This window comes from Oncorhynchus mykiss, chromosome 7 (genome assembly GCF_057628025.1).
Source record: "Oncorhynchus mykiss isolate SJ-2025 chromosome 7, ASM5762802v1, whole genome shotgun sequence".
Lineage (NCBI taxonomy): Eukaryota > Metazoa > Chordata > Actinopteri > Salmoniformes > Salmonidae > Oncorhynchus > Oncorhynchus mykiss.
The window spans coordinates 33,244,347-33,271,601 of record NC_143028.1 but is presented as its reverse complement, the minus strand read 5'-3'; the positions used below and the strand labels follow the sequence as shown (position 1 = coordinate 33,271,601).

Genomic DNA, 27,255 nt, shown 5'->3' with positions numbered 1-27,255 from the left:
CTTTGTGCCATTATGCGAATCCCCGCGGGTAACTTTGTCGTTGGTCCAAATAATTAGCCAAGCAAGGAAAATTGGCAACGTACGCCTCTTAGCCCTCGCTTTGATCCAGTTTGCGAGTGTACAATTATGTTCACTCCGGCTCTGAAACGCCCCATATTTCAATTCGTGACAATTGTACTAAGAAACGTCCGTCAATTTAAAACCAACATTAATATGGCGAAGTCAACATAGAAGTGTATATAAAAACGAATGTAAATAAGTTAGAAATGGTGCTACTAATGATCATGACGGCTCAAATACGTATCATAAAAGTAATGATGTTTCTGTTTGGTAAGCTTTTGGAAACGTTAACTTGCGCACATAACTTTTCCTGACAACACACTTATCATTTTCGATTTACCTGATATGGTAGGATGGCTAACATTCGATGTCTGCGGATGCGCTGTCTTCAAGCCAAGATATGAAAGGCAATCATAATTGACTGTAGCCATATAAGGCACACAACAGTTTCATGATGACTCAAAACACAACCGTGGGATGAACGAGTGACAACTTTCCGGATTAGCGGACCGTTTAAAATGAATTAATTATTCCCTCGTCCTGCAAGTGTCAACACGTCAGAAGTGTCCACTTAATTTGAGGGGAGAGGGTAACTATTTTAAGAGTTTGAAACGCAGCCCTCGATTGAGAATCCAAGCGTCGAATACGTACGTCAGTGAAAAATATTTTTTTGAGTGTCTGCGCTCAGAGTGTACAGGAAACCAACACTCCGCCGATTTACAAATAAATATAGCTACGTTTCGGTTACGTTTGTTGACAAATTGTTTATCTCAGATGGAGAGCCACAGTGGTGACAACATCCCTGCATCGAAATGCAGCTCAGTGAAATATTACACAACGTTACCCTCCGAGACTACACCAACTGAAGATGGCGAGCATTCTTCCGAGCAAGCTGGTGGTACGGAGACGAGACCGAGAAGTGGAACTTCGACGCAATATATTCCAAAAGCGGGGGACCACTTACACTTTCAGATACCGAGAAAGAACAAAGAAAAGAGAGGTACTTTCTCAATGGCTAAATAATTGAAATTAGCTGTAACAGTTGGCTCCCGAGTGGCGCAGCGGTCCAGGGCACTGCATCTCAGTGCTAGAGGCGTCACAACAGACCCTGGTTCGATTCCAGGCTGTATCACAACCGGCCGTGGTTGGGAGTCCCATAGGGTGGCACACAATTGCCCCAGCGTCGTCCGGGATAGGGTTTGGCCCATTCCAATGGCTATATATTTTACATTCCAATAGCTATAGCTATACCAATAGCTATATATTACTTACTTGTAAACAGTGTTTCAGCTGTCAGATCATTAATTTTGACCAGGGTCACTGTTCAGGTAGACTATTTAGCATGTTCTTCGTTTGCTTAGTTAGGTCACCTGCTTTTATTGCACCTGGAAGGGAAACATGGTTTACTTGGCCAGGTAGGTAGTTAGATAGCCATTGGAATGTAGAGTGGTGGTGAGCATTGTGTACAATAAACTTTAATAAATAAAGTGTAAGTAGATAAACAGATGTATTGTGTAAAATGTGATATGCTGGTAGATCAGCACACTACTGTCGGCTAGCCTACATCTTGCACACTGTTTCTGCAGGTTGATAACAGTGTTAATCTCTCTAGGACAAGGTGATTTTAATCAATATATTTGCCTGTATTTACCCCCCCCCCCCCAATAATAATAATAATATGAAATGCTAATGTAAAGCGAAGGTATATCAGAAAGAACTATAAATGCCATAATGATTTGGACGAGACTGCCGAATCGAGACAAAGGTAAGAATCTCTGGATTAACTTCCTGTTAGCAGTTTTTCATATGTTGTATATTATATATTGTGGTATTTATTATTATTATTATTATTATTATTTTTCCATCGCCAACCACCAGAACGATAGAGAAATCAGGGAGCTACCACTCTCGATGATTGCTGTTGCATATCCTTCCCCACAAACTCTGTTCTACAGGACACAATTTATGCAGATGTGTCCATGTCTTGAGCCCCAATGTCGTAAATGAGTGCACTGCCAAAATGTTCTTGATGGATCTATGAATATTGTAGAGGAAGTGTTATTCATGTCAACCAACACAGATGATACTACATTTCATAATGTGTTTTAATTTGTGTAAGGCCTGCATCCCAGCACATCATACATTGTGGTGCACAGTGGAAGATGTTACCACATTGAGACAGGCTTCCTGTTATTTGAGTCACTTTTGAGAGTGTGGTTTTTCTCACTTCTGTAAAAGTAGACTTCACAATGTCTCGTCAGAAATGGCACCCAGTCATATTTTCCTGTTATTTTGGCCAATGTAGCTTTATATAAGCCTAGCATCTGTAGTTGCATTTCTGGGAGAGAGAGAAATGGTTGAAAAAACACTGACTTGCTAACACGGAGGGGGTGTTCTTTGTGTTGCGTGATGGCTTACTAAGTTTGTTTTTGTGTGTGGGTCAATATTCTGACTGAGCATAGAATAGACTGTGCATTATTTTGTCTCCGAAGACAAACATGTTTAGATTGGGATTTGGGAAAGAACTGAACTGACCGACCTGACTGTCTCTCGTCTCTGTCCCTGTAGCGTTGTTCCAGTATGTGTCCTCAGAGTCCAGGGAGTTTGAGGACATCTTGACTATTCTGTCTTCCAGCTACATAGAAGCCAGCTCCAACGGGACGTTCACGTACACCAAGCTAAGAATCGTCCACAACAAACTGCTGGAGAAGAATGTAAGCAATGCTTTAGGGTGACATTTTCGTGACACAAAAATGCCACTCATCTGCAGCAGCGCTGATGGTTCATCTTTTTTATCGTTGTTTGATTGACAGTTTGTAGAGAAAAGGAGGGAGCTGAAGCTGGATGGGAGGACGGAGAAGGAGCTGGAGGAGACCCACTGTTTCCTGACTGCTGACTCCACCATGGTGAAGGACCTATAGTATCGCTACGTTTATATGTGTATTGAATGTACATATTACGTGTAATAATACTGTTACACGCCTGGTTATAGCTACCATGGATCTGTGAGAATGGACTTCTTGTGGGGCACAGCTGGATCACCGCTCTGGGAAATCCAGCTAAGGGTAAGGTCATCATCCGAGCCATAGTGGGCTATTTAAACCTGAGTGTTGAAGTGTTGGCAGATGCTAGTTTATCTTTGGTGTAGTTATTGTTTGTATGTGTATATAGGGAGATCTAAGCTGAAGTGAGGATTATACCTAAGTGTTGTGATATCGTATTGAAAGGTCCCTGGCAATTCCCAGCTCAAGTAAAAAATGGTTATGAGGAGGAATAAGACAGAAATGTTTCCGTTGTATCTTCCAGGTGTTTATTTGTCTAAATACTCAGACTTACTGCAGATCAATCCTTTTAACCCTGGAGTCATGGGAGAGATCATCATATTCAAGGTTATCAAGGTAAGAAAACCTTGTTGTTTTTCGTAAAAAAGTGGTCAGAATATGAATGAAAGTAAACAAGCAAATCTCTCTCTCCAACAGGGTAAAGTAAAGAGCATCTATGATAACATGTCTAAGAACCTTTTGGATCCCACACTCAAGTTTGACAGCCATTTATCGAAGAATGCCAGCATAGTCACATCTCTCACCTCCTATAGAGCCTATGAGCTCACTCAGGTACTGGTACTAACTACATTGCATGTAGAGGATAGGTCTCTCATTTGGATTATAATCGATTATTATACCGGCAATATTTGTAAATATTAAGAGGGAAAATCAAACTAAAATGCACGTGTGGCATAGAGGTTTCTTGTATTTACTGTACGTCTCATTCTGGCCACAGGGTGTGGGTGTATGTGATCAAATAACATTTGATTTGATTTGACAGCAATACTTCTATGAGTATGACTTTGATGAGCTGAAGGCTCGGCCGAGGCATGTGTGCCCCTATGCAGTGGTCTCTTTCCAGTTCAAAGGCAAAGATGCTCCGTTACAAGCCAAGCCCATGGCTCCCCTAAGGTACAGGTCTATGTCAATTATGTATGAGTGTTGATGTAGAAATGTCAACCAATCCACAAAATGATTTTGTTTATGTTCTCTAACAGGTCAAACAGCCAAACAGGAAGTAAAGGTAATGTCATAATTTGTTATGTGGAAGTAGGATTATGATATTATTACCATGTGTAATTTACATTTTAATCATTGAGCAGATGCTGTCATTCAGAGCAACGTACCAGGTAAGTACTCTCATGGTGTTCATGTTATCTACTGATGGATGTTTTTGACTGTCATGCCCTTGTCTGTGTCTACAGGCAGGAGTAAATACACAGTGTGGAGTGGAGAGCTTGTGAATGAGGGTAGAGTAGTGTCCCAGGTCTCCTTCTGCTCCTTCTCTCCCCCCTTCCTGCCTTTCAAACTGTGAGTCATGTGACCTTTTTACATATCAATGTCGACTTGATAATGAAGTCACTATTATTTTTATTGTTAAAAAAAAAAATAAAAAATCACCGACACCAAAAACATACGAACAACAATTTACAGACGCACACAAAAAACAACTACATCGCCTCTGCCCAGACCCTCATGCTCACATTTCCATCCCTATTGCTTATGTTATTGTTTGCCACATGGCCTTAAATTGTACCAATTTGTTTTTCTTTGTTGCCCTTGCTGTTTCAATAAGAAATCATTTGATTTTTCCATTGATTTAATGATGGCAGATTAATTGATTTCCAAGTTTTAAAATAACCTTTTTAAAGATCAGTGATGAGAAGAGAATCATCCAGCCCATTGGGTATCTCACTACACCCCCATATGCCATGTCTTGAAATATGCAGACAGACGGATTAAAAATATGTTTACATTGCACATTGCATTTGGAAAGTATTCAGACCCCTTCCCTTTTTCCAAATGTTGTTATGTTACAACCTTATTCTAAAATGTATTAAATGATTACTTTTCCTCAATCTACACACAATACCCCATAATGACAAAGCGAAAACAGGTTTAAGAAATGTTAGCAAATGTATTAAACATTAAAAAAACATAAGTATTCAAACCCTTTGCTATGAGACTCAAAATCGAGCTCAGGGGCATCCTGTTTCCATTTATCATCCTTGATGTTTCTACAACTTGATTGGCATCCACCTGTGGTAAATTCAATTGATTGGACATAATTTGGAAAGGCACACACCTGTCTATATAAGGTCCCACAGTTGACAGTGCATGTCAGAGAAAAAAACAAGCCAAGAGGTCAAAGGAATTATCCATAGAGCTCCGAGACCGGATTGTGTCGAGGCACAGATCTGGAGAAGGGACACCAAAACATTTCTGCAGCATCGAAGGTCCCAAGAACACAGTGGCCTCCACCATTCTTAAATATAAGATGTTTGGAACCACCAAGACTCTTCCTAGAGCCAAACTGAGCAATTGGGGGAGAATGGCCTTGGTCAGGGAGGTGACCAAGAACCAGATGGTCACTATGACAGAGCTCCAGAGTTCCTCTGTGTAGATGGTAGAACCTTCCAGATGGACAACCATCTCTGCAGTACTCCACCAACCAGGTCTTGAAAGTGGAGTGACCAGACAGAAGCCACTCCTCAGTAAAAGGCACATGACAGCCTGCTTGGAGTTTGCCAAAAGGCACCTAAAAGACTGTCAGACAGGGGCGGCAGGGTAGCCTAGTGGTTAGAGCGTTGGACTAATAACCGGAAGGTTGCGAGTTCAAACCCCCGAGCTGACAAGGTACAAATCTGTCGTTCTGCCCCTGAACAGGCAGTTAACCCACTGTTCCCAGGCCGTCATTGAAAATAAGAATTTGTTCTTAACTGACTTGCCTGGTTAAATAAAGGTAAAATAAAAATAAAAATAAAAAACAAAGTACTGAGTCAATGGTCTGAATACTTATGTAAAAACCTGTTTTTGCTTTGTCATTATGGTCTCATGAATCTTCTCAAGTGGGAACCACTGGATTAGTCTTCCGTCCAATCAGACGGATGCACCTTGAAAAATAATATTGTGACTGCTCGACTAAAGGAAACATCGGTCGACCAACAGCCTATCGACCAAACAATAGATCAGTCGACTAAATGGGGTCAGCCCTACACACACAACTTTTGGACTTTATAGCGTTCCCAGAAAGCATGGACTATTGAATCATTGCTAGTTTTACACTTAAGACAGGACTCTTCCGTTGTGCTGTAGAATTTAGTCAATTTTGTCTCTAAATCCGATACCTTTGTTTATACTGGATTAAGCATACATTTTCTTTAATTAATTGAATTAGTTATGTTCCAACTTTCTCTCCATCTTGTACCAACAAGTCATTTTTAAGTCTTAGTTCCCAATAGTTTATATTTTTCTAAGACAGTGGTTCCCAAGCTTTTTATAGTCCCGTACCCCTTCAAACATTCAAGCTGTGTACCCCCTCTGGCACCAAGGTCAGTGCACTCTAATTTTGTTTTTTTGCCATCATTGTAAGCCTGCCACACACACACTTTACGATACCTTTGTTAAACATAAGAGTGTGAGTTTTTGTCACAACCCGGCTCGTGGGAAGTTGTAAATAGCACTTATAGGACCAGGGCACAAATAATAATAAAACATTTTGCTCTTTATTTAAACATCTTACGTATAAAACATATTTGTACAACGAAAATTGGGAATAACTCACCACAGATTAATGAGAAGGGTGTGAAAGGATGTACATAACGCTGCAATGTTGGGTTGTATTTTTTTATTTAACCATTATGTAACCAGGAAGGACTCATTTGAGATTTTTTTGAGAAGTCTCTTTTTCGTGAGCATCCTGGCCAAGATAGGCAGCACCAAGTCATTAGACAAATACAGACAGACATGAAAAACTACAAGTAATCTAGTAAAAACCATAAATTCACAAGAGTATAACAAAATCCTAAAACAGCAAATTAAAAACATTAACAGATCAGGGAATCAGTCAAAATCCTTCATCAGTGATTTAAAAACACCAATTGGGACAAGAGGTTTGGAGGTATTGGAGAGAGGCTCAGTCTTAAATTATTTTCCACACAGTCTGTGCCTGTATTTAGTTTTCATGCTAGTGAGGGCCGAGAATCCTCTCTCACATAGGTACGTGGTTGCAAAGGGCAACAGTGTCTTAACAGCTTGATTGGCCAAGGCAGAATACTCTGAGCGCAGCCCTATCCAGAAATCTGGCAGTGGCTTCTGATTTAAATGACATTTTCACAATTTCGATGAGGCTCTCTTGTTCAGATATCGGTAAGTGGACTGGAGGCAGGGCATGCTTGTGTCACCCGTTTCGGGAAAGTACCTGCGTAGTTGCACAACCAACTCACTCAGGTGCATCGCTATATCACATTTGATATTGTCCGTAAGCTTGAGTTCATTTGCACACAAAAACCATACAATGATGGAATGACCTGTGTGTTGTCCTTGTTAATGCAGACAGAGAAGGGCTCCAACTTCTTAATCAACCTCAATTTTGTCCCTCACATTGAATATAGTTGTGGAGAGTATCTGTAATCCTAGATTCAGATCATTCAGGCCAGAAAAAAACATCACCCAGATAGGCCAGTCGTGTGAGAAACTCATCATCATGCAAGCAGTCAGACAAGTGAAAATTATGGTCAGTCAAAACTTTAAGCTGGTCTCTCAATTTAAAAAAAGAAAGTGTCAATACTTTGCCCCTAGATAACCAACGCACTTCTGTATTGTAACGGTTTTCTTCCATTGAAGGAGAGGACCAAAATGCAGCGTGGTTAGTGTTCAACATGTTTAATTAGGACAATAAACATGAACACTACAAAATACAAAACAATAAATGTGAAAAAACCAAAACAGTCCTATCTGGTGCATAGACAGAAGACAACTACCCACAAAAACCAAACACAAAACAGGCTACCTAAATATGGTTCCCAATCAGAGACAATGACTAACACCTGCCTCTGATTGAGAACCATATCAGGCTAAACATAGAAATAGACAAACCAGACATACAACATAGAATGCCCACTCAGCTCACGTCCTGACCAACACTAAAACAAAGAAAACACAAAAGAACAATGGTCAGGACGTGACATGTATGCTGTAAAAGTATTACATGGTTGCTGCCCATATCATTGCATAGTGCAGAAAATACACGAAAGTTCAGGGACATTGCTTTAACAAAGTTAACAATTTTCACTGTAGTGTCCAAAACGTCTTTCAAGCTGTCAGGCATTCCCTTGGCAGCAAGAGCCTCTCGGTAGATGCTGCAGTGTACCCAAGTAGCGTTGGGAGCAACTGCTTGCACACGCGTTACCACTCCGCTATGTCTCCCTGTCATGGCTTTTGCGCTATCAGTACAGATACCAACATGAGCAGCAGCTACGTTTGGCTACATACAGTGCCTTGCGAAAGTATTCGGCCCCCTTGAACTTTGCAACCTTTTGCCACATTTCAGGCTTCAAACATAAAGATATAAAACTGTATTTTTTTGTGAAGAATCAACAACAAGTGGGACACAATCATGAAGTAGAACAACATTTATTGGATATTTCAAACTTTTTTAACAAATCAAAAACTGAAAAATTGGGCGTGCAAAATTATTCAGCCCCCTTAAGTTAATACTTTGTAGCGCCACCTTTTGCTGCGATTACAGCTGTAAGTCGCTTGGGGTATGTCTCTATCAGTTTTGCACATCGAGAGACTGACATTTTTTCCCATTGCTCCTTGCAAAACAGCTCGAGCTCAGTGAGGTTGGATGGAGAGCATTTGTGAACAGCAGTTTTCAGTTCTTTCCACAGATTCTCGATTGGATTCAGGTCTGGACTTTGACTTGGCCATTCTAACACCTGGATATGTTTATTTTTGAACCATTCCATTGTAGATGTTGCTTTATGTTTTGGATCACTGTCTTGTTGGAAGACAAATCTCCGTCCCAGTCTCAGGTCTTTTGCAGACTCCATCAGGTTTTCTTCCAGAATGGTCCTGTATTTGGCTCCATCCATCTTCCCATCAATTTTAACCATCTTCCTTGTCCCTGCTGAAGAAAAGCAGGCCCAAACCATGATGCTGCCACCACCATGTTTGACAGTGGGGATGGTGTGTTCAGCTGTGTTGCTTTTACGCCAAACATAACGTTTTGCATTGTTGCCAAAAAGTTCAATTTTGGTTTCATCTGACCAGAGCACCTTCTTCCACATGTTTGGTGTGTCTCCCAGGTGGCTTGTGGCAAACTTTAAACAACACTTTTTATGGATATCTTTAAGAAATGGCTTTCTTCTTGCCACTCTTCCATAAAGGCCAGATTTGTGCAATATATGACTGATTGTTGTCCTATGGACAGAGTCTCCCACCTCAGCTGTAGATCTCTGCAGTTCATCCAGAGTGATCATGGGCCTCTTGGCTGCATCTCTGATCAGTCTTCTCCTTGTATGAGCTGAAAGTTTAGAGTGATGGCCAGGTCTTGGTAGATTTGCAGTGGTCTGATACTCCTTCCATTTCAATATTGTCGCATGCACAGTGTTCCTTGGGATGTTTAAAGCTTGGGAAATCTTTTTGTATCCAAATCCGGCTTTAAACGTCTTCACAACAGTATCTCGGACCTGCCTGGTGTGTTCCTTGTTCTTCATGATGCTCTCTGCGCTTTTAACGGACCTCTGAGACTATCACAGTGCAGGTGCATTTATACGGAGACTTGATTACACACAGGTGGATTGTATTTATCATCATTAGTCATTTAGGTCAACATTGGATCATTCAGAGATCCTCACTGAACTTCTGGAGAGAGTTTGCTGCACTGAAAGTAAAGGGGCTGAATAATTTTGCACGCCCAATTTTTCAGTTTTTGATTTGTTAAAAAAGTTTGAAATATCCAATAAATGTCGTTCCACTTCATGATTGTGTCCCACTTGTTGTTGATTCTTCACAAAAAAATACAGTTTTATGTCTTTATGTTTGAAGACTGAAATGTGGCAAAAGGTCGCAAAGTTCAAGGGGGCCGAATACTTTCGCAAGGCACTGTATGTACTGTTAGTGGAATTCCCGCAAGAGAGTAATGGTTAATGTGATTGGATGTCATTTATTTGACTAGGCTACCTGTATTTGACATTGTGTTGTTATTTCGCTGAACACTAGATGGTTTAATTTGATTTTTGGCAGTGAAATGAGGCTACTCAGGCGAGGGGGAAAAAACCACCCAAATGTAAAGGAAAATATAAATGGACTGTTTTGAAAATGTGAAGAAAACATTTGTTAATTATTGTTTTTTTTAACTGTGAATCACATTTTTATTTGGCGTACCCCTGACGGCATTGCGCGTACCCCAGTTTGGGAATACCTGCTCTAATAGTTTGTCAGTTGGATATGCTCTCCGCAAGGTTTTGTATATCTTCTCTATCATATGAAAAAAAAAATCTGAATCAAATAAGATTCCCTCAAGGTTGCTCTGATGTCCAAAAGATTTCAAATAAAAATGTTGTGATATGTAACTTTTTTAAGTTGCATGTATTTGAAACTATCTACATTGGACCGTTCAAAATTACTTCTTAGTACTTTCATGGAAATACATTTATTTCCTGTTACCAAGTCATTTACAGTTTCTATGCCTTTCGTTTTCCATGTGGACCAATTCATTGGTGAATTCTGATGCACCTCGACTAAAGACATCTTTTTACGTTGTCTATTTTCAAAAGATAAAGTTAACACATTAACAATATTGTTGAAAATGAAACATATTCTACAAGAACCAATATCATTCCATAAAAACACAACCTTTTGGAACAATCCTTGGATACGTTTAATTTTCAACAATATTGTTTAGTGTTCTTAAAACTTCTTCGAGATAGGGGGCGCTCTTTTAATTTTTGGATACAAAACGTTCCCGTTTTAAACAAGATATTTTGTCACGAAAAGATGCTCGACTATGCATGTAATTGACAGCTTTGGAAAGAAAACTGACATTTCCAAAACTGCAAAGATATTATCTGTGAGTGCCACAGAACTGATGCTACAGGCGAAACCAAGATGAAACTTCAAACAGGAAGTGAGCAAAATTTGAGGCGCTGTTTTCCATTGTCTCCTTATATGGCTGTGAATGCGCAAGGAATGAGCCTACACTTTCTGTCGTTTCCCCAAGGTGTTTGCAGCATTGTGACTATTTGTTGGCATATCATTGGAAGATTGACCATAAGAGACTACATTTACCAGGTGTCCGCCTGGTGTCCTGCGTCGAAATTGGTGCGTAATCTCCAGCTGCAAGTATTCTTCCATGTGATTCAGAGGAGAAACCAGACTTCCACGAACGATATATCATCGAAGACATATGTGAAAAACACCTTGAGGATTGATTCTAAACAACGTTTGCCATGTTTCAGTCGATATTATGGAGTTAATTTGGAAAAAAGTTCGGCGTTTTGATGACTGAATTTTCTGGGTTTTTTGGTAGCCAAACGTGATGAACAAAACGGAGCGATTTCTCCTACACAAATAATATTTTTGGAAAAACTGAACATTTGCTATCTAACTGAGAGTCTCCTCATTGAAAACATCTGAAGTTCTTCAAAGGTAAATTATTTTATTTGAATGCTTTTCTTGTTTTTGTGAAAATGTTGCATGCTGAATGCCAGGCTTAATGCTATGCTAGGCTATCAATACTCTTACACAAATGCTTGTTTAGCTATGGTTCAAAAGCATATTTTGAAAATCTGAGATGACAGTGTTGTTAACAAAAGGCTAAGCTTGAGAGCAAATATATTTATTTCATTTCATTTGCGATTTTCATGAATAGTTAACGTTGCGTTATGGTAATGAGCTTGAGGCTATAAATAGGATCCCGGATACGGGATTGCTCGTCGCAACAGGTTTTAACTATGAAGTTGTTCATGTTCTTAGCTTGCAGAGTATGAGATTGCATCCCCCTAAAGTACGCTTTAAAGGCATCCCAAATTAGTTGAAGTTAGAAGTTTACATACATTTTGTAGGAGCCATTAACTTCTTTCAACCACTCCACAAATTTCTTGTTAACAAACTATAGTTTTGGCAAGTCAGTTATGACATCTACTGTGTATGACATAAGTAATTTTCCCAACAATTGTTTACAGACAGATTATTTCACTGTATCACAATTCCAGTGGTTCAGAAGTTTACATACACTAAATTGACTGTGCCTTTAAACAGCTTGGAAAATTCCAGAAAATTTCATGGCTTTAGAAGCTTATGATAAGTTTATTGACATAATTTGAGTCAATTGGAGTTGTACCTGTGGATGTATTTCAAGGCCTACCTTCAAACTCCGTGCCTCTTTGCTTGACATCATGGGAAAATCAAAGGAAATCAAACGAGAAATAAATAAATTAAGACTTAACCTTTCTGATCTCCCCATCCCGGATCCGGGTTCGTGAATACAGACTCAAGCTCATTACCATAACGCAACGTTAACTATTCATGAAAATCGCAAATGAAATGAAATAAATATGCTAGCTCTCAAGCTTAGCCTTTTGTTAACAACACTGTCATCTCAGATTTTCAAAATATGCTTCTCAACCATTGCAAAACAATCATTTGTGTAACAGTATTGATGGCTAACGTAGCATTTAGCATTAGCATTCAGCTGGCAACATTTACACAAAAAAACAGAAAAGCATTCAAAAAAATCATTTACCTTTGAAGAACTTCAGATGTTTTCATTGAGGAGACTCTCAGATAGCAAATGTTCAGTTTTTCCTGAAAGATTATTTGTTTAGGACAAATCGCTCCGTTTTCTGCGTCACGTTTAGCTATGAAAAAAACCCTGTATCCAGGATTGTGTAAATCTATCAGCAAGCTCATTAGCATAACACAACGTTAACTATTTATGAAAATCGCAAATGAAATGAAATAAATATGCCATCTCTCAAGCTTAGCCTTTTGTAAACAACACTGTCATCTCAGATTTTCAAAATATGCTTCTCAACCATAGGAAAACAATCATTTGTGTAAAAGTAGCTAGCTAGAGTTAGCATTTCGCGTTAGCATTTAGCGTTAGCATTAGCGTTAGCATCCAGCACGCAACATTAACAAAAACATAAAAGCCTTCAAATAAAATCATTTACCTTTGAAGAACTTCTGATGTTTTCAATGAGGATACTCTCAGTTAGATAGCAGATGCTCAGTTTTTCCAAAAAGATTCCTTGTGTATTAGAAATAGCTCCGTTTTATACATCACATTTGGCTACCAAAAAAAATCCATAAATTCAGTCCTCAAAACGCAAACTTTTTTCCAAATTAACTCCATAATATCGACTGAAAACATGGCAAACGTTGTTTAGAATCAATCCTCAAGGTGTTTTTCACATATCTCTTCATTGATACATCGTTCTTGGAAACATGCTTTCTCTCCTGAATCCCAGGAGAAAATGCCTGCACCTGAAGATTACGCACAAATTTAGACAAAGGACACCGGGCGGACCTCTGGAAAATGTAGTCTCTTATGGCCAATCTTCCAATGATATGCCTACAAATACGTCACAATGCTGCTAAGACCTTGGGCGAACGACAGAAAGTGTAGGCTCATTCCTTGCGCAATCACAGCCATATAAGGAGAGAATGGAAAACAGAGCTTCAGAAATTCTGCTAATTCCTGGGTGATGCATCATCTTGGTTTCGCCTGTAGAATGAGTTCTGGGGCACTTACAGACAAAATCTTTGCAGATTCTGAAACTTCAGAGTGTTTTCTTTCCAAAACTGTCAAGAATATGCATAGTCGAGCATCTTTTCGTGACAAAATATCGCGCTTAAAACGGGAACGTTTTTTATCCAAAAATGAAATAGCGCCCCTAGAGCTCCAAGAGGTTAATCTATGGGTTTCACATGACTGGGCAGGGCTGCAGCCATGGGTGGGCCTAGGAGGGTATAGGTCCACCCATCCACTGGAGAGCCAGGCACAGCCAATCAGAATGAGTCTTTCTCCACAACAGTGCTTTATTACAGAAAGAAGGTAACCAGTGTCATTGTGTGTCCGTTCTAGGCCAGAGAAGCTGGAGCTGGGTCTGGTGATGAGTATGGACCAGGTAACTCAGATGATCCCCTCGGCTCTGTTCTCCTGGAACCTGTACGCAGGCAGCCACCAAGGTACACATTACAAGAGGATCACATTACACAAGTGCTGGAGATCAAAGAATATATACGCAGTACTGTATGCTCAGCGAAAAGTAAAAGACTGCATCGTCACACTGATCTATGCTCCCATGTTGTACGACATGGGTACCTTTTGTCATTCTTACTTGTGACTACACTGGCCACACGTGCTTGTATGCCATCATGCACATTGATTGATGTTGATGATTTTCACCAGGCGTGATCATGACACGCATGTTAAAATACCCAAATAAATGATGTTAATTTCGGGGCAGGTCGACACACATGAACCATTCATGGACATTTAGCTAGCTAGCGGTCGCTAGTTTGCTAGTTTGTCCTGGGAGATGAACATTGGGTAATTATTTTGCCTGTCATGCATATGGTCCTCTTTTTAGCTGGTTCTTTGTGGAATTTTGATATACAAAGTCATGTTTCTTTACACTGACAATTAATCCAATTTAGATTTCATGTGTCTATACATGTGCCAATTTCTGCGATTTGAAGAAGACTCACTGATACAGGGCTTCAAACGTCTCTAATGGTGTGTGTTTGTGTGTGCGCGTGTGTGTGTTATTGTAGTGTTGAAGAGTGGGACACACTGCAGTCTGCTGGAGGTGGTGGATAAGAGCAAGTCAGGAGACTGTCTGGCAGCACTGCTTCAAGGCATGGAGACACAGCAAATGGTAGGTCCAGGTCCAGCACATCTTAACTAGACCAATCCTCCTCCTGGAGAGCTATTGGGAATGCAGGCTTTTGCTCCAGCCCTGCTCTAACACCTCTTCTATGTGCAGGTTCTTGTCCACATGTTGGCTGACAAAGGATTCCTGTTCCTCCTGTCTTCAGTTCAGATGGCCACTCCAACTGGTAAGTCAAATCACTTTACATTTAAGTTGTTCTATGCCTGTGTAGTAACTATGTAATAACTTAGTATTAATGTGTGACATAGTTATTCTCTAATTATTTACTATTTTTATTTTTCAGAAAGAAGAGATGGGTTGAAAAAATGCCTTCGAGCGTTATTTGTTTTTCAGGAGTCCAGGGACGTGGCAAAATACAGTTCAAAGTGTCCAACTACGCAGGAGCCTTTACAGACGTCCTCCCGTGACCCCGCCATGCCCCAGCTGAACAGCTTTGTCCCAGCCCTGCATCACGCCCTGGTCAAGGTGCGCTGCAACCCGCCCGCTGACCTCTCGGCCGGGGTCGAGCGCCAGGCCAGGGACTACCTCAGTGGACTCCACCATGGAAAGGTATAAATGTGTGATTATATGATAATATAAGCATATTGATGACATGTTTTGTGTTTTGACTAGTCAAACTTTTAACTCGATTTTGACTAACCATATGTGTATGTTATTGACATGTGTTTTGGGATGATGTGTTGAATGTTATGTGGTGTTTTACTTTGTACCTTTTTTGTGTGACATGGAGCTTATTTCCATTCAAGAATACAGAAAAGTTTTGTATCATCTCCTCTCTAGCGCCGCCACATCCCCATGACTGAATATGACACCAAGCTGGATGACCGGGGGAAGCTGTTCCCGGCTCCCAAACACCACAAACTCAACACGGAGGGCTACCTGCGCTCCTACATCTACAACCCCAACCTCTACACCATGCCTGTTTTCCAAGCCAAGGAGATGGTAGAGAGTTACTGCACTGTGCCCGATGACAACAGCCCTGTAATGGGCTGGGAGGGCATTGGAGCCAAGTCAGTGGTAGGGTCAGAGGTAAATCCTTATGGTGCCACTGCTGCCCAGTCCCCGGGGGTCCAGGTCAACCACTCTCTCTCTCAGTTTCCCACTGACGCCAAACCTCAGAAGTTGAAGGAGCTGATTAACCTGATACTGTGTTGGAGGAACATAGAGGGGGACGTCCGGAAGAAGGGAGTGCCGCAGGGAGGACGAAAGCAGGGGGCAGGTGGGTTGGACCCCCGAGAACTGAAGAGGAAGACTGCAGAGAGGACTCTGAACTACCGGAAGAAGGCCTCACAGGAAAGAGGCAGAAGGGATAGGAGAACAGGTATGGAAAGCCTTACTGAGGATTGGCCTTACACAGAACCAAAACTGGCTGCGCGCGTGCATCACCGTGCGTACATTTATATTGTCCCCCCACACCAAACGCGATCACGACACGCAGGTTAAAATATCAAAGCAAACTCTGAACCAATTACATTAATTTGGGGACAGGTCAAAAAGCATTAAACATTTGCACTTGCTAGCCTATTTGTCCTATTTAGCTAGCTTGCTGTTTCTAGCTAATTTGTCCTGGGATATAAATATTGAGTTGTTATTTTACCTGAAATGCACAAGGTCCTCTACTCTGACAATTAATCCACACATAAAACGGTCAACCGAATCGTTTCTAGTTATCTCTCCTCCTACCAAGCTTTTTATTCTCTTGACTTTATATTGCAATTGGCAACTTTCATAAATTAGGTGCATTACCACCACTGACCTTGTTTGTCTTTCAGTCACCCACATTGGGTATAACCAATGAGGAGATGGCACATGGGTACCTGCTTCTATAAACCAATGAGGAGATGGGAGAGGCAGTACTTGCAGCGCGAGCAGACGCTCGTTGGCGCGCGCGAGCAGTGTGGGTGCAATAATTGAATAACAGAGATTTCTAAATGTATTTTGCAATGCTCGCGCACGCGAAGCGAGTGGTTTAGTCAGCCTGTTAGGTATAAGTAGTGGAAACTAGATTAAATTAACGTGAAATCCAGTCCTTCAGATGTTCAATCCAGTTCCTTAAATGTGTTTCATGGATAGTTTGCTGGCTCACCTAGCAAAAGAGTTCCACAAAGTGTTAATGCAGTAAATGTCTCTTTTTTTTTCTCTTCCTTTTCTCTCCCTCCCAGCAGCAGCTGCTGAAAAGGGCCAGAGCCCTTCTTGTCTGTCCTCTGTGATGCTGCAGAGTGTTGGTCTGAGAGATGTGGACCTGAGGAGAGACCGCTCAGAGGCTGCTTTCAAGTTGTCTGAGGGGAGAGGAGGAGGAGGATGGTCAAGAGAGGGGACACAGCAGACTAAAGCTTTGCTGTTTGATAGGATGATCAAGCTGGGCCTGCCGCCCAATCAGGACATTGACCTGAGGAAACGACATTCTGGGGGCCTGCAGGTCAAGGCTGACTTCTTGGAGGTAATAAATCGAAACCTTTGTTTCCTAAACCTTTCCTAAACCTTTCCTCTGCTCAAGCCGTACCACTTAGAACCAGTTCAATGACTGTGAAAGTGCGGTAGAACGGCGTTGGAGGCGAAGGCTGACGTTTTACATGCTCCTAACCAACTGTTATTTTGTTCGTTTTTTTGCGTTGTTTGTAACTTATTTTTAACTTATTTTGTACATAAAGAACAGCAATTATTCACCACAAACTGGTAGAAGCTTTTTCCTTTAACCCGTCTAGGACTGGGAACCCCCCCCCCTGCAACAGCCAGTGAAAGTGCAGGGCGCCAAATTCAAAACAACAAAATTCTCATACTTAAAATTCCTCAAGCATACATGTATTTTACACCATTTTAAATATACAATTCTCGTTAATACATCACAGTGTCTGATTTCAAAAAGGATTTACATCGAAAGCACCACAAACGATTATGTTAGGTCACCACCAAGCCACAGAAAAACAGTCATTTTTTCTAGCCAAAGAGAGGAGTCACAAAAAGCAGAAAGAGATAAAAATGAATCACTAACTTTTGATGATCTTCATCAGATGACACTCATAGGACTTCATGTTACTCAATACATGTATGTTTTGTTTGGTAAAGTTCATATATATATAAAAAAAATCTGAGTTTACATTGGCACTTTTATTGCAGAGAGCCACATCAATTTATAGAAATACTCATAATAAACATTGATAAAGATGGAACTTTAGATAAACTTCTCCTTAATGCAACTGCTGTGTCAGATTTCAAAATAACTTTGCGGAGAAAGCAAACCATGCAATAATCTGAGTACAGCCTTTAGACAACAAAGCAGCCAAAAAGATACCCGCCATATTGGGTAGTCAACATTACTCAGAAATAGCATTTTAAATATTCACTTACCTTTGATCTTCATCAGAATGCACTCCCAAGAATCCCAGTTCCACCATAAATGTTTTGATTTGTTCGATAATGTCCATCATTTATGTCCAAATATCTTCTTTTGTTAGGGCGTTTGGTAAACAAATCCAAAAGCGTGTTCAGGTCGCGCTGAACGTCGGACGAAAAGTTCAAAAAGTTCCGTTACAGCCCGTAGAAACATGCCAACCTAAGCATGGAATCAATCTTTAGGATGTTTTTAACATAAAACTTAATTAATGTTCCAACCGGACAATTCCTTTGTCTGTACAAATGAAGTGGAACGTAGTTACCTTTCACGTGAGCGCGCCAGACCGAGGCTGTGGCACTCTGCCAGACCACTCATTCAAAGAGCCCTTATGAGCCCCTCCTTTAGAGTAGAATCCTCAAAACAGGTTCTAAATACTGTTGACATCTAGTGGAAGCCTTGGGAAGTGAAACATAACTAATATCACCCTGCATCTCCATTGGGGGCTGAGTTGAACAACTACAAACCTCAGATTTCCCACTTCAATACCATTATCCCAGAAACCCTAGACCCAGTCCAATTTGGATACCGCCCAAACAGATCCACAGATGATGCAATCTCTATTGCACTCCACACTGCCCTTTCCCACCTGGACAAAAGGAACACCTAGGTGAGAATTATATTTATTCACCACAGTTCAGCGTTCCAGACCATAGTGCCCTCAAAGCTCATCACTAAGCTAAGGACCTTGGGACTAATCACCTCCCTCTGCAACTGGATCCTGGACTTCCTGACGGGCTGCCCCCAGGTGGTAAGGTTAGGTAACAACACATCTGCTTCGCTGATCCTCAAAACGGGAGCGTGCTCAGTCCCCTCCTGTACTCCCTGTTCATTCATGACTGCACGGAAAGGCACGACTCCAACACCATCATTAAGTTTGCCGATGACAACAGTGGTAGGTAGGCCTGATCAACGACGAGACAGCCTATAGGGAGGAGGTCAGAGATCTGGCCGTGGTGCCAGGACTACAACCTCTCCCTCAATATGATTGTGGACTACAGGAAATGGAGGACTCCAGCATGCCCCCATTCTCATCGATGGGGCTGCAGTGGAGCAGGTTGAGAGCTTCAAGTTCCTTGGTGTCCACGTCACCAACAAACTAACATGGTCCAAGCACACCAAGGCAGTCAGGAAGGGGGCACGACGAAATCTATGGGGACTGAAAAGATTTGGCATGTGTCCTCAGATCCTCAAAAGGTTCTACAGCTGCACCAAAAAAAGATGAGAGGCCTGCAATTTTCATCATAGGTACACCTCAACTATGACAGACAAAATGAGAAAAAAAATCCAGAAAATCACATTGTAGGATTTTTAATGAATTTGCAAATTATGGTGGAAAATAAGTATTTGGTCAATAACAAAGTTATGACAGAGGTCAAACGTTTTCTGTAAGTCTTCACAAGGTTTTCACACACTGTTGCTGGTATTTTGGCCTATTCCTCCATGCAGATCTCCCCTAGAGCAGTGATGTTTTGGGGCTGTTGCTGGGCAACACACACTTTCAACTCCCTCCAAAGATTTTCTATGGGGTTGAGATCTGGAGACTGGCTAGGCCACTCCAGGACCTTGAAATGCTTCTTACGAAGCCACTCCTTCATTGCCCGGGCGGTGTGTTTGGGATCATTGTCATGCTGAAAGACCCAGACACTTTTCATCTTCAATGCCCTTGCTGATGGAAGGAGGTTTTCACTCAAAATGTCACGATACATGGCCCCATTCATTCTTTCCTTTACACGGATCAGTCGTCCTGGTTCCTTTGCAGAAAAACAGCCCCAAAGCATGATGTTTCCACCCCCATGCTTCACAGTAGGTATGGTGTTCTTTGGATGCAACTCAGCATTCTTTGTCCTCCAAACACGACGAGTTGAGTTTTTACCAAAAAAGTTATATTTTGGTTTCATCTGACCATATGACATTCTCCCACTCTTTTTCTGGATCATCCAAATGCTCTCTAGCAAACTTCAGACGGGCCTGGACATGTACTGGCTTAAGCAGGGGGACACGTCTGGCACTGCAGGATTTGAGTCCCTGGCGGCGTAGTGTGTTATTGATGGTAGGCTTTGTTACTTTGGTCCCAGCTCTCTGCAGGTCATTCACTAGGTCCCCCCGGGTGGTTCTGGGATTTTTGCTCACCGTTCTTGTGATCATTTTGATCCCACGGGGTGAGATCTTGCATGGAGCCCCAGATCGAGGGAGATTATCAGTGGTCTTGTATGTCTTCCATTTCCTAATAATTGCTCCCACAGTTGATTTCTTCAAACCAAGCTGCTTACCTATTGCAGATTCAGTCTTCCCAGCCTAGTGCAGGTCTACAATTTTGTTTCTGGTGTCCTTTGACAGCTCTTTGGTGTTTGCCATAGTGGAGTTTGGAGTGGGACTTTGAGGTTGTGGACAGGTGTCTTTTATACTGATAACAAGTTCAAACAGGTGCCATTAATACAGGTAACGAGTGGAGGACAGAGGAGCCTCTTAAAGAAGTAGTTACAGGTCTGTGAGAGACAGAAATTTGCTTGTTTGTAGGTGACCAAATACTTATTTTCCACCATAATTTGCAAATAAATTAATTAAAAATCCTACAATGTGATTTTCTAGATTTTTTTTTCTCATTTTGTCTGTCATAGTTGAAGTGTACCTATGATGACAATTACAGGCCTCTCATATTTTTAAGTGGGAGAACTTGCACAATTGGTGGCTGACTAAATACTTTTTTGCCCCACTGTACATATTACCTCAAGTATCCGATACCCCCTGTATATAGCCTCGCTATTATTTTACTGCTGCTCTTTAATTATTTCTTACTTTTATTTCTTATTCTTATTTTTTTTTAACTGCATTGTTGGTTAGGGCTTGTAAGTAAGCATTTTACTGTAAGGTCTACAGCTATTGTATGTGACAAAGTTTGATTTGAATATGTGTACATAACTTTGTATTGTTCTCTCTCTCTGTCCCTGTGTGTGTGTGTGTAAGAGCAGACAGCAGGGAGCACGAACAGTCTGGAGGGCTTCAGCCCCGGTTCCAATGGTGAAATGCCCAGAAGATCACAGTCCCAATATCAGGGGGAAGAACAGATGCCATGGGTCCTCATCCCCATCACAGGTATGGACCCTCACTGCACATACAGCAGAACTCGGGCCGGGCAAAAGTTTTTCCAATTACGATCACATAGTTAAAGCTATATGTTCCCATAGTATATCCCCACAGGTATGGACTATCACATAACACATAGGCTTTCCCTGTAATGTGCACTTGTTCCTTTGAAATATGTTTGAAGAAATGTATGCACATACAGTACCAGTGAAAGGTTTGGACGCACCTACTCATCCCAGGGTTTTTCTTTCTTTTATACTATTTTCTACATTGTAGAATAATAGGGAAGACATAGAAACTATGAAATTACACATATGGAATCATGTGGTAACCAAAAAAGTTTAACTAATCAAAATGTTTTATATTTGTAGCCACTTTTTGCCATGATGACAATTTTGCACACTCTTGGCATTCTCTCAACCAGCTTCACCTGGAATGCTTTTCCAACGGTCTTGAAGGAGTTCCCACATCAAATCAAATCAAATGTATTTATATAGCCCTTCGTACATCAGCTGATATCTCAAAGTGCTGTACAGAAACCCAGCCTAAAACCCCAAACAGCAAGCAATGCAGGTGTAGAAGCACGGTGGCTAGGAAAAACTCCCTAGAAAGGCCAAAACCTAGGAAGAAACCTAGAGAGGAACCAGGCTATGTGGGGTGGCCAGTCCTCTTCGGGCTGTGCCGGGTGGAGATTATAACAGAACATGTCCAAGATGTTCAAATGTTCATAAATGACCAGCATGGTCCAATAATAATAAGGCAGAACAGTTGAAACTGGAGCAGCAGCACAGCCAGGTGGACTGGGGACAGCAAGGAGTCATCATGTCAGGTAGTCCTGAGGCATGGTCCTAGGGCTCAGGTCCTCTGAGAGAGAGAAAGAGAGAATTAGAGAGAGCACACTTAATTTCACACAGGACACCGAATAGGACAGGAGAAGTACCAGGAGAAGTACTCCAGATATAACAAACTGACCCTAGCCCCCCGACACATAAACTACTGCAGCATAAATACTGGAGGCTGAGACAGGAGCGGTCAGGAGACACTGTGGCCCCATCCGAGGACACCCCCGGACAGGGCCAAACAGGAAGGATATAACCCCACCCACTTTTCCAAAGCACAGCCCCCACACCACTAGAGGGATATCTTCATGCTGAGCATGTGTTGGCTGCTTTTCCTTCACTCTGCAGTCCAACTCATCCCAAACTTTCTCAATTGGGTTGAGGTCGGGTGATTGTGGAGGCCAGGTCATCTGATTCAGAACTCCATTACTCTCCTTCTTGGTCAAATAGCCCTTACACAGCCTGGAGGTGTGTTGGGTCATTGTCCTGTTGAAAAACAAATGATAGTCCCACTAAGCGCAAACCAGATGGGATGGAGTATCACTGCAGAATGCTGGTTAAGTGTGCCTTGAATCCTAAATATATCACTGACAGTGTCACCAGCAAAGCACCATCACACCATCACACCACCTCCATGCTTCACGGTGGGAACCATACGTGGAGATCATCCGTTCACTTACTCTGCGTCTCACAAAGACACGGCGGTTGGAACCAAAAATCTCAAATTTGGACTCATCAGACCAAAGGACAGATTTCCACTGGTCTAATGTCCATTGCTCATGTTTCTTGGCCCAAGCAAGTCTTTTCTTATTGGTGTCCTTTAGAAGTGGTTTCTTTGCAGCAATTCAACCACGTCTCCTCTGAACAGTTGATGTTGAGAAGTGTCTGTTACATGAACTCTGAAGCATTTATTTGGGCTGCAATTTCTGAGGCTGGTAACTCTAATGAACTTATTCTCTGCAGCAGAGGTAACTCTAGGTATTACATTCTGGTGGCGGTCCTCATGAGAGCCAGTTTCATCATAGTGCTTGATGTTTTTTGCGACTGCACTTGACGAAATATTCAAAGTTCTTGACATTTTCCGCATTGACTAATCTTCATGTTATAAAGAAATGGACTGTTGTTTCTCTTTGCTTATTTGAGCTGTTCTTGCCATAATATGGACTTGGTCTCTTACCAAATAGGGCTATATTTTGTATACCACCTTGTCACAACACAACCGATTGGCTCAAATGCATTAAGAAGGAAAGAAATTCTACAAATTAACTTTTAACAAGGCACATCTGTTAATTGAAATGCATTCCCGGTGACTACCACATGAAGCTGGTTGAGAGAATGCCAAGTGTGCAAAGCTGTCATCAAGGCAAAGGGTAGCTACTTTGAAGAATCTCAAATATGAAATATTTTGATAACACATTTCTGATTACTGCATGATTCCATGTTATTTCATAGTGTTGATGTCTTCACTATTATTCCAGAAAAACCCTACAATGAGTAGGTGTGTCCAAACCTTTGATTAGTACTGTATATTTTCATTTCTGTGAGATAATTTGGCTGATATGTGAAACTATTATGATATTTACTAATACCTTTTACTCCTGTGCAGGGCTGAAGTCAAACAAGTACTGCTTGAGCCAGAAGGACAACCTTCAGGACCCACGCTTTGTTCCCCAGATCCCCATGGCAAACAGAAGCTACCCCCCCTGTGTCCCGGAACGACGGGAAAGAAGCATCAACTCTACACTAGAGGAGCTCCCACAGCATAGCCTCAGTACTTCCCTAGAGGTGTCAGAAGAGCCCAGCCCCTACTCCAGTCCCTGCCCAAGCCCCTGCTCTTGCTCCAGTCCCATGGTGGATGAGCAGCAATTAGCTGAAACCCCCTGTGACCCCACAGAAATAAGCGGCAACCATAAGACGAGCACAGACAAGAAGACGAGCACAAACCAGAGCTTCTTTCAAATCCCTGGTGCTCCAGCGAGCACCAGGCTACTAGACAAGTGCCGCAGCCCCTCACCTGAGCCAAAGCCAAATGGAGAACCTAGCCCTGTGGAGGCTGGGCAGGAACAGGTTGAAGGCAGCACAGGAAAAGTTATATCTGGCGTGGTTGCTGAAGATCCAACCACAATGGATGTTGGACAAGAAGAGGGGGAGGAGGTAGAGGAGGAAGAAAAAGAGTTGGAGGAGGACGATGTGATTGAAGTGGTAGATGAAGAGGTGGAGACGGTTATAAAGCAGACAGAAGAGGTGTCACCACCCTCTCTTGACCTCAGTTCTCCTGAGCAGATTCCCGTCCAAAATCCTCCCCCCATCCAGAACACTCCTCCCGTCCAGAGGCCCGTGCTGAGCAGAGTGAACTGTGTCCTGGACCAGCAGTTCAGCGACTTCTCTACAGAGATGCAGATCCTCCTGCTCAGAGAGAGTGTCCACTACAGCTCCCCACTGATCCCTAGCCAGAGTCCTCCAGGCCATCCCCCCATCCTGCCCTTCTCTGAGTATGTCTCCTTCTACAACACCTCCCCGCCTATGCAGGACTACGTCAGCTCCCTGAGAGACCGCATGGGCACCGTCATAGACACACAGGAGCAATGGATTCCTAGCATGGTGGCCACTGACTCTCCCCTGGTCTTTTCTAACAATAACCACCACCATGCTAGCCACGTTCATAGAACTACATACAACTGGTACCCTTCTTCTCGTGGCCCTGTTTCTCACTCTGTCCCTGTCTGCCCCTGGTCGTGCTAGTTCAGACTCTTACAGTTCTCTACCTGTGTCTCATTCTGTCCCCAACTGCCACTCTCCTGCCTCTCCTTCTGGCCCCGGCCTTAACCTTGCTAGTTCATCCACTTACAGTTCTTTATCAGTTTCTCAGTTTCCCTCAGCTGTGTCTCAGTTTAATAGTAATAATAACAATCATGTTATTATTCGCTCTTCATCCTTCCCCGGTCCTGGCGCTGCCTCTCCTTTTACCCCTCCCCTCTACAACAACCCAGCCCAGACAGAGCTGCCTCTATCTCAGCTGCACTCTAGTCTAGCGCCCCTCCCCATCCAACCACTGGCACTGGGCAACCAGTGGATAACAAGAGCGCAAACAACAGAGAACCCGGACTCAGACTGCTGAGAGCAACTGGGAACGTGCAAGCCAAGTGCTATGTCAACCACGACAAAGAACACTGACTTAGATGCTCGAGGGCTACGGGGAAAGTGTAAGGCACAAACGAGTGCAACGTTTCAATCAAAAGACAATGTCATAAATGTTGATCCTCCGGTTCCAGAAGCCACCATGGTGGCTCCACATCATCTCACTCAGATGATTGAGAGTTCTTCAGGGGTGGGAGGGCCTTTCCCAAGCTCATCCACCTGCACCCATCAGTAGTCTAATTAGCCAGCTGAAACCTGAGCTGTTCAGTAACCTGGTGAAAATTATAAAAGATGTCCAGAAGAACTCTGTCCAGTTCTAGAGAGTTTCTTGGAAAAAGAGAACCATTTGGAAAAGTATGGTTCTCATGCAGAACAAGGAAATCACAGCTCACGTTCATAAGGTACTTGAAAACAATCAGTCATTCCACGAAATGAGTACCTTTTGTGTCCCTTTGATATTTTAAGTAGAAATTGTGCACCGATAATGGATTTTAAAAGCCTTTTAAATTATGAAGTGCCCTTAATTCAATACATTTTTGAATGAAAAGACTTCTACTTTGAAGAATCTCAAATATAAAATATTTTGATTTGTTTAACACATGATTCCATGTGTTATTTCATAGTTTTGATGTCTTCACTATTATTCTACAATGTAGAAAATAGTAAAAATAAAGAAAAACCCTGGAATGAGTAGGTGTCCTAACTTTTGACTGGTACTATGTGTACAGATATATATATACATGCATACATACATACATACAGTGAGGGAAGAAAGTATTTGATCCCTTGCTGATTTTGTATGTTTGCCCACTGACAAAGAAAGGATCGGTCTATCATTTTAACTGTAGGTTTATTTGAACAGTGAGAGACAGAATAACAACAAAAAAATCCAGAAAAACACATGTCAAATGTTATAAATTGATTTGCATTTTAATGAGGGAATTTGACCCCTCTGCAAAACATGACTTAGTACTTGGTGGCAAAACTCTTGTTGGCAGTCATAGAGGTCAGACGTTTCTTGTAGTTGGCCACATCTCAGGATAGATTTTGTCCCACTCCTCTTTGCAGATCTTCTCCAAGTCATTAAGGTGTCAAGGCTGACGTTTGGCAACTCGAACCTTCAGCTCCCTCCACAGATTTTCTATGGGGTTAAGGTCTGGAGACTGGCTAGGCCACTCCAGGACCTTAATGTCCTTCTTCTTGAGCCACTCCTTTGCTGCCTTGGCCATGTGTTTTGGGTCATTGTCATGCTGGAATACCCATACACGACCCATTTTCAAAGCCCTGGCTGAGGGAAGGAGGTTCTCACCCAAGATTTGACGGCACATGGCCCCATCCATCGTCTCTTTGATGCGGTGAAGCTGCCCTGTCCCCTTAGCAGAAAAACACCCCCAAAGCATAATGTTTCCACCTCCATGTTTGACGGTGGGGATTGTGTTCTTGGGGTCATAGGCAGCATTCCTCCTCCTCCAAACACGGCGAGTTGAGTTAAAACCAAAGAGCTCCATTTGTCTTATCTGACCACAACACTTTCACCCAGTTATCCTCTGAATCATTCAGATGTTCATTGGCAAACTTCAGACGGGCATGTATACGTGCTTTCTTGAGCAGGAGGACCTTGCGGGCGCTGCGGGATTTCAGTCCTTCACGGCGTAGTGTGTTACCAATTGTTTTCTTGGTGACTATGGTCCCAGCTGCCTTGAGATCATTGACAAGATCCTCCCATGTAGTTTTGGGCTGATTCCTCACCGTTCTCATGATCATTGCAACTCCACGAGGTGAGATCTTGCATGGAGCCCCAGGCCGAGGGAGATTGACAGTTATTTTGTGTTTCTTCCATTGCGAATAATCGCACCAACTGTTGTCACCTTCTCACCAAGCTGCTTGGCAATGGTCTTGTAGCCCATTCCAGCCTTGTGTAGGTCTACAATCTTGTCCCTGACATCCTTGGAGAGCTCTTTGGTCTTGGCCATGGTGGAGAGTTTGGAATCTGATTGATTAATTGCTTC

General features: G+C 42.2%; 1 protein-coding gene across 10 annotated transcripts; it reads left to right on the top strand.

Moving 5' to 3' along the window:
- LOC110527721 (protein TASOR) lies at positions 1-25,933 on the top strand. Of its 10 annotated transcripts, none has more exons than XR_016497202.1 (18): positions 1-1,060; positions 2,629-2,774; positions 2,874-2,966; positions 3,053-3,125; positions 3,367-3,458; positions 3,540-3,674; positions 3,886-4,016; positions 4,103-4,128; positions 4,310-4,415; positions 13,981-14,084; positions 14,673-14,776; positions 14,885-14,957; positions 15,075-15,340; positions 15,572-16,112; positions 16,564-16,688; positions 16,957-17,231; positions 21,155-21,278; positions 23,715-25,933. XR_016497202.1 is itself a non-coding variant. In XM_090240728.1 (17 exons), the coding sequence occupies exons 1-17, from the start codon at positions 835-837 to the stop codon at positions 24,848-24,850; spliced, it is 3,651 nt and encodes a 1,216-aa protein (XP_090096854.1). In that variant the 5' UTR covers positions 1-834; the 3' UTR covers positions 24,851-25,933. The 10 variants fall into 10 exon arrangements, 7 of the variants coding, with proteins under 7 accessions (XP_090096854.1, XP_090096858.1, XP_090096853.1 ...); XR_016497203.1 differs by having other exon boundaries at positions 21,150-21,278; positions 23,715-24,896; XR_016497204.1 differs by having other exon boundaries at positions 486-1,060; positions 2,696-2,774; positions 21,150-21,278.
- The last annotated feature ends 1,322 nt before the right edge of the window (positions 25,934-27,255 follow it).

What these genes read in the sequence shown, in the direction of transcription:
- LOC110527721 (XM_090240727.1), top strand. Translation starts at nt 835, where the DNA reads ATGGAGAGCCACAGTGGTGACAACATCCCTGCATCGAAATGCAGCTCA. An exon ending in CAGCCAAACAGGAAGTAAAG is followed by an intron (nt 4,129 to 4,309) that starts GTAATGTCATAA and finishes CTGTGTCTACAG; the next exon opens with GCAGGAGTAAATACACAGTG. An exon ending in GTGGACTCCACCATGGAAAG is followed by an intron (nt 15,341 to 15,571) that starts GTATAAATGTGT and finishes TCTCCTCTCTAG; the next exon opens with CGCCGCCACATCCCCATGAC.